The sequence below is a fragment of the Ciona robusta genome, chromosome 7, assembly GCF_009617815.1.
Source record: "Ciona robusta chromosome 7, ASM961781v2".
Taxonomy (NCBI): Eukaryota; Metazoa; Chordata; class Ascidiacea; order Phlebobranchia; family Cionidae; genus Ciona; species Ciona robusta.
Window position 1 is genome coordinate 3,596,050 of NC_143241.1, and position 9,609 is coordinate 3,605,658.

Here is a 9,609-nt window from a genome sequence, read left to right on the forward strand (position 1 = left end):
CATTTTTCAACCTTTAAATTTGTTTTTAGGCCCAAGTTTTTCTGTAATTTACCGAAAAACATACATTTTCCCTATACCTACTGTGTTATTTTGGACCCAAATTGCCGTTCAATTTGTGTTTTACGTAACAATGGGTTGGACTACTCGGTATTTCTATGGCTCTGGTCTTAGGTGGATAAAGCTGCATATTGTTCCTGCAAAGAGATTAAAACCACTTCATACTTATGCTCAGAGTTCGTATATAAACATGTTTATATACGGACTCTGCTTATGCTCATTTAAATGTATTAACGTTGTTTAAAATACAGCCCGTTTAAATTTATGTTTATTCCCAGCACAAATAGATGGTTTTAATCTATTTGGTTTCTGCCTAAATGGTAAGTTATTTCATGGATGCGTTGGCCTGAACTCTTATTTAGGAAAAAGAGAAAAAAGAGAGACGTCATCAGCAAACAAATCCAAATTGATGCGGGTAGTGTATACTGTTTATAGCACATTAACCATTATACCTGATTTCTGTATTAGAGGATTAACGTGCTATATACAGATATGCATTTGTGGACGCTACTTCTGCTTTTCTCTGTGAGTAAATCTGCTAGGTCGGAAACATGGATACAGTATAAGGGGTTCGAATATTTTATTGGGTCGAATTCAGTAAAGTACGAACAAGCAAAAGACAGATGCAACAAGGAAAACGCTACATTAGCTATAGTTAAAACTAATGACATTGATACATTTTTAGTAGAGGAGTTACGGAATTTGAAAAAGGGTTAGTATGAATTTAGTAGGATGGGGGAGACGGGACACCTTTGGCAAATATTTTCCAGTTATATCCTGGTTTTATAATTTTTGAATGTTCTTTGTTTATTACTACCAAATGGAACACGAAAATAAAAATGAAAAAGTATCACATTTACCCCCGCACCATACTATATTATATTCAATGACCAAAGTAAATGTTTGTGTTATCCAGCAAATTCCGCATATTTTATTGGTTTAACACGATCTGGAAACGGAAATAAAGAGTTCATATGGTCCGATGGTACAAGTATCACAGATGGTGATACGCAATGGGATAGGGGTAAACCAGACAATCCCGATGCTAAATTTGTCATAATGAAAAGAAGTACGCGCTACAAATGGGACGATGTTTCATCTAATAAAAAAGAAAGCTACATATGCTCTAGACACATGATGCGTGAGTAAACGAATGTAATAGTTTATGGAACATAGTTCGTAAGAATTTAACTAAATAAGTACGTTTAACAAAATTGGTATAGTCTATTACGAAAAACAAATATTTATTGCGCCGCAGCTACCATCACCAGCACTCCAACAACAACAACAACAACAACATTACCAACAACTACAATAACAAAAGGAACAACAACAACAACAGCAACTTTACCAACAACAACAACAACTACACCGCCAACAAAAGCAACAACAACAACTGCAGCAACACCAACAACAACAGACAAAGACACAACAGAATCAACTTCACCGGGCACCTGGGAAATTACGCAAATCAGTAAATATTCAAGTTCTGCACATACAGGTATTGTTGGATTCTATCGCATTTGCGACATTGATAAAAATGTTTTGGTCAAAGTAATTTTACTTCGCAGTAATACCAATAACTTCTGCAAAGACAACAAATATCGCTATTGGTGTAACCGGAGGTATCTTATTCTTGCTTCGAATGTTGAGTTTCGTCTTCATATACCACAGGTTTGATAAGTTAATTGATATAAGTGCGTGACCCGGTATTGCCCGATGTTGCGTAGGATCCAAACTTATGGGTAAACACCAAATGAATATATGTTTGACCGAGTGTATCAGCAGTGCTGATTAACCTTCGGAAATACGCAAGCATTAATTACTTTGTCCGTGTCACCGCGTTGTGATTTAATGGCGGTTTAATTTCTGCGTTGCTGTGCGAATTGTTTACTTCCACATAAACCCACGTAAGATGGCTACATATAACTACGTGTATTTACCAGGAAGCTGAGGAAAACAAAACACCCACAAGACACAGGTTCATATAAACTAATCTTTTAATTGCATAATATGTTCATGAAGAGCGCATCTGTGCGAGAATATACATTCAATATTTATTCGAAATCCAAATGAATAAAAACATATGGTTTTTCGGCACAATAAGTCGAAAGCAAAGGTTTAATGTTTGTTTTGTTTGACCAGTACAAATCTGTTAATAAATTAATATTCTAATATACATATAGTAGATACTGAAGAACTGAAAATGACCGAGAACATTCTTTATGGAAATCATCAGTTTACCACCGATCATGGAGGTATAAACTAGAAATGCGCAATGATTAAACGCGTAGTTAGTATCACACTAAATAGATACTGTGGGGTAAGATGGGACACCTTCAGTACATAATATCAAAGTATCCTGTTTGTGTTTTAAACAATTATAGGTGACGGTCTATGGTAGTTGTGAGGATGCGATTGCGATATTTTAATTCTTTGAACGTTCTTTGTTTACTACCAAATGAAACAACCAAATAGAATAAAAAGTTGTCTCATTTCACCCCACCCTACTGTATCAATAGGAAAATTCTTAGAAAACCATAAAGAAATAACAAATTACATATTTAGTGGAACTACAGATGCTGTTCACAAAAGTATATACTGTGATTGGTGGTAAAACCATAGTATAAAACTTAGCAAAAACATCAACCTGATGAAAACCTAAATTGTTACTTTTGTTTTGTACTTTATAACTTTGTAGTATAGATATGATGGCCAATGTAAAACTTAAAAGTTGTTTTCCATGTCGTACACGTTTAGGTGAATAATTGGTTTGCATTGTTTTAAACAGGAAACGACGAACGAGTTATGAGGGAAAATACACTTTATGGAAATTATGAGCATGTCCTCGACGAGCAAGAAAGTATATATATATATTTATATAGTAGGGTGGGGGAGATGAGACGCATATAGCACAAAATATCTAAATATTCTAATCATGTTTAAAACAATTAACAACGGTTTATGGAAGTCGTGAGGACACGGTTTTATGATTTTTTGAATTGTCTTTGTTTACTAGCAAATGGGAGGAGAAGTTGTAATGAAAAAGTGTCCCATCTTCCCCCACCCTACTACACCTTATATTTGAAACGTAAATTTGGTTTTACGCAAACAATTTATATTTCAGAAAATGAGAAAGTAACCAAGACGAACGAATTGTATGGAAACTATGACAAACAAATAGGTTCCTCTCTCGGTATCACGGAGAATGAAGCAAAAGCAACAGAAAATAACTTGTACGAGTGCTGCAAGGGAGCTAGCGAAGGTACAGTGTTGTATGGCAAATACTCAGCTTGCGTGTGCCTTTTATGTGTGGCAGTATTTAAGTACCTATATTGATATAGACAAATATATTCGATTGGTTTATGTTTATGTATTAAACCGAAAACGATTTTTACGTTTTTAAAGCAGATGCGGAAACGAAAATTAATATACTGTACGAGCATCTGGATGGCGATAAGGAAATCAAATCCCAAAAATCAACATCTCTCGCGGAAGATGATATCGAAACCCACAGGGAATAAGACTCTAGGACCCTGATTGTTCTCTTGCGGCTTGTGGTAACTGAAAATAAAAATAATAATTCTTCGGGTTTACGTTTTTAATGTTATTACGTACGTTGTTGTTTCTGAATGCACTTGTATGCAGTCACGTTGCGGTACAACGACAGTTATAATAACACGGGTGCCTTATTTTATACAACTCATGCCCGCTTGCGAGTTACCACGTTGCGGGCGATTTTTGTTGTTGTTCAATACGACTGGTAAATTAAACGACTAATTAGTAACCAGTGAAGTCGGTATATAAACATTGTTTTTTTGCTTATCCGATCGCTTCTTGTATATCGCAAAAATACTCGACTTTGTATACGGACTCTGGTGACCACTGTGTTGGAGCATAGCCGTGTAGTGTTAAAGGAGACAATACCGCAACTCCGCATTGGTAGCGGGCTAAACGCATCAAGCACCGAATCTTGTATATCTCGTTTGGGCTTCGAACAACTATCCACTAGGTCACGCAATTTTTTTGTCTCTGAATCAGAGCCATAGAAATACCGAGTAGTCCAACCCATTGTTACGTAAAACACAAATTGAACGGCAATTTGGGTCCAAAATAACACAGTAGGTATAAGGAAAATGTATGTTTTTCGGTAAATTACAGAAAAACTTGGGCCTAAAAACAAATTTAAAGGTTGAAAAATGTAAAAAACATGTGTTATTTGTTTTCTGTGTCAAAAAAAGTCAAAAATTAGAATTAGAAGCGGTTGATTTGCGACATTTTAGTCATTTAATGCGGGTAAATTTATACATTTTTTCTAAAAAATGTTTGGTATGGTAAATAGAAGCTGTTTTACACCTTCCCACAATAGGAAAAAACAAACAAAACTTAACAAGTTCGTTTAAACCCTTTGTCAAAGTCACCACTTTTGCTCTATTTTGGACACACATAGACGGCAGTTGGACTACTCGGTGTTTATACGACTCTGCTCTGAATAAACGGCAAATAAATAGGGCCTTTTAAAAAGTTCACGTTATAAGCCGAAAAGACCAATTTGGCAAAAGAACCGAACGACCAAAATTCAATTTTAGAAATGACTGCGAAATAATACTTGAAAAATGTTTGCTTTTTGTAATGTGTATGGTGGTTTGATATATTGCTAATATTATTAATACAGTAACCTAGATTCGTAACAAACCTCATGTTTCTTTACAAAACGATGATAGCGGTTTAGGCAAAATAGACCAAGTGTTAGTTACGTGTTTTAACCTTTATAATGGATAACGACGAATTCGACGACGATCTAAATTTTCACGAGATACAGCGGGAACTGTCCAATGCAGTTGCGAGAGATGAAAAGTACCAACGTGAAAACGACGCTAAGTTTCGTGCCATCAATCAGAAAGTGCAATCGTACGATGAATTTCGGGACATCGTAGCAGCTTCGCATTTAAAACCAATGGATAGGGGCGATAAACTTGGCGGGATGAGCTACCAGAAGTGGAATGTGCATTCTACTAAAAAAGTTGATGTTAAAAGTCCAATTGAAACAGAAGTTGTCAAAACAAACAATCGTGACCCCAAAACTACCTCAGATTTTATGAAAATTTGGAACCGAGAATGCAAAACTGCAAGTCAAAAATATGATCTTTTGATGTCAACTGAACTAAAACTACTTGAAAAATTTTTTGCTGTTGAATGTCCCATGGGAGACGTGATAACTGCATTGCAAATTGAAAATAGTGGACAAGATCACCTAGAAAAAATGTTAAACATTTTATCTGTCATGAAAAATTCAAAACGATTTGCTTTGCAGTTGGATTTCTTGACACCAAAAGAGATGAACAATCTTAAAGAAGTTTTTAAACAGCTGAAAATTAAAGGACATGATCTTGAGAAATTGAATGATCTTTCAACAGTTTATAACTGTGAATTATAACAAAACACTGTGGTTAAAAACTTATTTCAAATGTTCTATATATTTTATGTGTTTTTGTAATATTTATTTGTGTCTAGATGTTTAATATAGTTGTAACTTGCAAATAAGATTGTGGTGTATATTTTTGTAAGATATTGCACAAAGGTATTCTTTATTTTCCCATAACTCCATTATAAGTGACCTGTTGAACATAAAAAACAAGTCACCCCAGTTTGCTTTTAACTTGAGGCAGACATAGATTATAGAAAGAGCTATTAAGCAGGGTGTCTATATTTCTCCATGCTACCCATTTATCAGAAATAAGTTCTTCTGTTGTCACGTTTGTTTTTGAACAGTGTGGGTCAAGAATAAGAAGATAACATTCATTCTTTTTTTTTCCACAAATGCCAAGGATGCACTTGGAAGAAGCATCTGTATCCCCTCCCATCATTACGGGACTTCCAAAGTCCTGAAAATGCTGCCAAAGAATTTGCAGAGCCTCATGAATGTTTTCACCACTGCGAATATGCTGTATTTTGCAAGGCACATCATGAAAGTAATCTATACACAGGCAGACTTCAAAAGAACCCAACCATTCTCGAGAATTTACAAAGCTATTTTGCTTATCCTCCATTTTAACAAGTGCTTCTTGTATATCCAATATATTAGGCAGCATTATGTTGTCATGGATATTTTGTTTGTTAAACTGTATCCAACTTAAAATGGTTTGCAATGTTCTATAACCACACCCCCAACCCCTGTCATCAGTTCCATCACAAAGATAATGATAATAAGTGTAGCTTCCCTTAATTATTTGCACAGGAGAGCATGGTAAGTCTAATCCAATATGAACATCTCGAAGTAATTTCTCCATACTAACTTTTACCAAAAATTATTTGTTAGTTGTTAAACGTAATTTTTAAATGCTTATGTTTGTAAGAATTTAACTTATTGATTCCTGAAACAAAAAAAATGGCCTATTACTAGGACAGCACTTACAAATAAAAAATACAAGTAGCATAATAATTAAATTTGTTGAAAAGTTTACAGTTGAATTATTGTAAATCAGTATGAAACATTTGTATATTAGAGTTACACAATATATTCATCATCGTCATCAAATTCAACAGTATCTGAATTATTCGTTTCTTCTTTATAAGGTATTTCCCAAGGATTTATAATCTCACTGTCCTCAAGGAAATTTACATGATCTTCCCCAACAGTTGACATTAGACGTAGACCTTGTTCTGTTGCTTGTTTGATCATTTCATCAATTGTTGGCATTTCTCTTGTTAGATCATCATACTTCGGACCGAGCAGCCACAACTTTTCCATTTGGTATTTATCTCTCATACCTTGAAGCATGAAATGAACAACTACATTTCCCACGTCTATACATTGCCACTCACGACTTGACCTTTTGCCTTCGATAAGACAGAATGGGTCATTTTCACTTTTCCGGACTTTGTACAGCCGGTTTAAGGTTTCCGCCATATGAACCAAATGCCGCGAAGAGTTTGCAGTTACAATGGTAAAATAGTCGGCATAATTTGCCTCCTTGCTCAATTTTATAACTGTAATACCTCGCCCATTTTCTTCTACAATTAGATTATAAATTTCATCCATCGTCAGGACTCCTTTGCGATTATTGTCAATGGATTTACTGGTGGTTGAAAAGTTAAGTCTCAAGTTATATGGTTGGAAAGAACTGCGTCTTAAGGTATGAGTGTTACGAACATCTTGTAGTTTCTTTAAAGGACAGGTGGTAAAAGAATGTTTCAAATTTGTACATGAGTGTAAGCCACCAATATAACATGCCTGAGGCTTTAAAACAAAATTAATGCTTTTTCGAGTCAATAAACTCATCCTAGTTAACTAAATCAAACTGATCAATGGTGTCAATAACTAATAACAGGAGTTCGAAAAAAGAGTTGATTGAGACTCTTAAAATTCTTCCTTCTTTAGCTTCCCAGTTAACTTTTAACAACTTTCCGTCGGTGGTAATATTTCGCGTGATCCCACCTTTTCGTGGTTCCTTGTCGATCCTTAATGAATTGTAGGCAATAGTTGCGTGTCTCTCCGTGGCAAAGGGTATCTCTGTTGAAAATTGCCAAGCACCTAAGTCTCCGTTTGCCATAGTACGATTAACATTGATACAGATGTACAGCTAAATGATGAAATAGCGCTTAATGTAGTACCAAACCACTTAATCAGACCTGCTATCTGTAAATTATCAACACAACAAACACGTAATTCAAAACTCAAAACAATATTCGAAATGAACCACGTGCGTATGACTCAAAATGTTATTGTGACGTCACAGGTATCAACCAGTGTCTATCTACTACTCACTAAAAATTAAAAAAAAAAGAAAAAATCCAAACTTCTTTTTCTAAATTTCATTTCAGCCATAAATACAGAAAATTGAATAGTAACTTTATACAACTCCCCAAAAAACACCCTAACTAAAATTCACAGATGTTGATGTGTTGTTATTAACGACGAAATTAGTCTCAAACAGCACGAAATTCCAACTGTGAATTCAAGTTTTGTCCAAACACAATTTCGTTGGAAATAATGTTTAAATAAGAGTGAAAAAGGTAAGATGATTTAATAAAAATGACATAAGGTTTAATGTGTAAAGACTTTTTATTTACTGTTATATTGCTGTATATATACAATATTGTGTTATTGTAGAAAGCTAACGAAGCTTAAGCTTTGAACGCGTTAATTTCATTCACGTATTGTGTATCGCCACTTTCACCGCTACATTTTTATATTTTGCAGTTCTAATTTGAAAGGTTTAGCATAATTTATAAATGAATTTCATTCCCTGTTAGTTGAGGTAACTACAAATTTGTAAATGGCCTCTTCAGGCCAGGAAACCAAACTAGTTATTAACCAGCACTACGACGAAAGTTTGGATGTGAACGATTCAGAGGAAGTAGCCAGCCTGTACACACCTACACCTAGAAAACCGTCTCCGGGAATTGTGACGCCAGAAAGGCCAATAGAACGAGGCGGCCCTGCACCACCACCACTGAACAGAATGTCTTCTCAGCAAAGTCCATCCGACGATTTAGATTTTGATGAGCAAGAGCATTTGGGAGAAGGGCAGATGGATCGGAAGCTCTCACAACCGCCACCTAGCGGTAAAAATATTGATTTAAACGAGGAATCGGAAGACAGTGACGTTTCATCAGATGATGAAGATGAAGATGATGATAATATGGTTGGATTAGAAGGGGCCTATGATCCTGCAGATTACGAGCACCTCACTGTGAGCCAAGAGATCAAAGAGCTCTTTCAATACATAACCCGTTACACACCACAGTCTATTGAGTTGGAACATAAACTTAAACCTTTTAACCCAGATTTCATTCCTGCAGTTGGTGACATTGATGCTTTCTTAAAAGTACCCAGACCAGATAACAAACCAGTAACTCTGGGGTTAACTGTTCTTGATGAGCCGTGTGCAAAGCAGTCTGACCCCACAGTCCTTGACCTTCAATTGAGAAGCATTTCAAAGACTTCCGGCGTTCGTGCCATGCAAGTAAGAAGTGTTAAAGATGCTGATCGAAATCCCAAAGCAATTGATACCTGGGTTGAGAGCATGGCTGATCTTCATCGCTCTAAACCTCCTCCAAATGTCCACTACTCGAAGAGCATGCCTGAGATTGATCACCTGATGCAGGAATGGCCAAGAGAGGTGGAAGAGCTTCTTCAAAAGATTAGTCTCCCAACAGCACAGTTAGATTGTGATTTACCAAAATATTGTGACATAATCTGCAGCTTACTAGACATCCCAGTTTACAAAAACCGAATCCAGTCTCTTCATGTTCTTTTTTCATTGTATTCCGCATTCAAGCAAATGCAGCATTTTCAAACTGATAATGTACAAGAAGATGACCAGAATCAGGGCGAGCCTGAAGTTTTAAATTTTGAATAAGTTCAACAACCGGTTGTGATGTTATCTTTACTTCAACTGCATAAGTAAGCAGTGATGTTGGTCAATGGTTGGCACCAGCACTTTCATATTTATTCTATACATGCTGCTTGCTTGTTTTTTTTGGAGATGGTCAGTAAACATTGCGCAATAATCTAAGTTTTGTTCATACTGTATAGAAGTTATTTCA

The 9,609-nt window shown here is 35.7% G+C and overlaps 5 protein-coding genes across 6 annotated transcripts; 3 read left to right on the top strand and 2 right to left on the bottom strand.

Annotated features, from left to right (window-relative positions):
- The first annotated feature begins 167 nt into the window (after positions 1-167).
- On the top strand, positions 168-3,645 carry LOC149733852 (uncharacterized). 2 transcript variants are annotated; one of them, XM_089881186.1, is made up of 9 exons: positions 168-769; positions 974-1,198; positions 1,316-1,558; positions 1,629-1,731; positions 2,004-2,038; positions 2,244-2,315; positions 2,849-2,920; positions 3,185-3,322; positions 3,469-3,645. In XM_089881186.1, the coding sequence occupies exons 1-9, from the start codon at positions 550-552 to the stop codon at positions 3,579-3,581; spliced, it is 1,221 nt and encodes a 406-aa protein (XP_089737312.1). In that variant the 5' UTR covers positions 168-549; the 3' UTR covers positions 3,582-3,645. The 2 variants fall into 2 exon arrangements, with proteins under 2 accessions (XP_089737312.1, XP_089737313.1); XM_089881187.1 differs by having other exon boundaries at positions 636-1,198.
- A 1,081-nt stretch (positions 3,646-4,726) lies between these two features.
- Positions 4,727-5,601, top strand: LOC149733853 (dynein axonemal assembly factor 19-like). The gene has a single exon (XM_089881193.1). The coding sequence runs from the start codon at positions 4,832-4,834 to the stop codon at positions 5,492-5,494; it is 663 nt and encodes a 220-aa protein (XP_089737319.1). The 5' UTR covers positions 4,727-4,831; the 3' UTR covers positions 5,495-5,601.
- Positions 5,602-5,615: 14 nt separating this feature from the next.
- Positions 5,616-6,347, bottom strand: LOC149733855 (ufm1-specific protease 1-like). Its single transcript, XM_089881194.1, has one exon. It carries the CDS (start codon positions 6,345-6,347, stop codon positions 5,697-5,699), a length of 651 nt encoding a protein of 216 aa, XP_089737320.1. The 3' UTR covers positions 5,616-5,696.
- Positions 5,616-7,784, bottom strand: LOC149733854 (uncharacterized). The gene has a single exon (XM_089881192.1). It carries the CDS (start codon positions 7,337-7,339, stop codon positions 6,566-6,568), a length of 774 nt encoding a protein of 257 aa, XP_089737318.1. The 5' UTR covers positions 7,340-7,784; the 3' UTR covers positions 5,616-6,565.
- Positions 7,785-7,958: 174 nt separating this feature from the next.
- Positions 7,959-9,573, top strand: LOC149733856 (intraflagellar transport protein 46 homolog). The gene is made up of 2 exons (XM_089881190.1): positions 7,959-8,073; positions 8,261-9,573. Exon 2 carries the CDS (start codon positions 8,337-8,339, stop codon positions 9,420-9,422), a length of 1,086 nt encoding a protein of 361 aa, XP_089737316.1. The 5' UTR covers positions 7,959-8,073; positions 8,261-8,336; the 3' UTR covers positions 9,423-9,573.
- The last annotated feature ends 36 nt before the right edge of the window (positions 9,574-9,609 follow it).

Coding starts and splice junctions, on each gene's coding strand:
- LOC149733855 (XM_089881194.1), bottom strand. CDS start 6,347: ATGGAGAAATTACTTCGAGATGTTCATATTGGATTAGACTTACCATGC.
- LOC149733853 (XM_089881193.1), top strand. CDS start 4,832: ATGGATAACGACGAATTCGACGACGATCTAAATTTTCACGAGATACAG.
- LOC149733854 (XM_089881192.1), bottom strand. CDS start 7,339: ATGAGTTTATTGACTCGAAAAAGCATTAATTTTGTTTTAAAGCCTCAG.
- LOC149733856 (XM_089881190.1), top strand. CDS start 8,337: ATGGCCTCTTCAGGCCAGGAAACCAAACTAGTTATTAACCAGCACTAC.
- LOC149733852 (XM_089881186.1), top strand. CDS start 550: ATGCATTTGTGGACGCTACTTCTGCTTTTCTCTGTGAGTAAATCTGCT. Junction 1,199..1,315: donor ATGCTCTAGACACATGATGC/GTGAGTAAACGA, acceptor ATTGCGCCGCAG/CTACCATCACCAGCACTCCA. Junction 2,921..3,184: donor TGTCCTCGACGAGCAAGAAA/GTATATATATAT, acceptor TTTATATTTCAG/AAAATGAGAAAGTAACCAAG.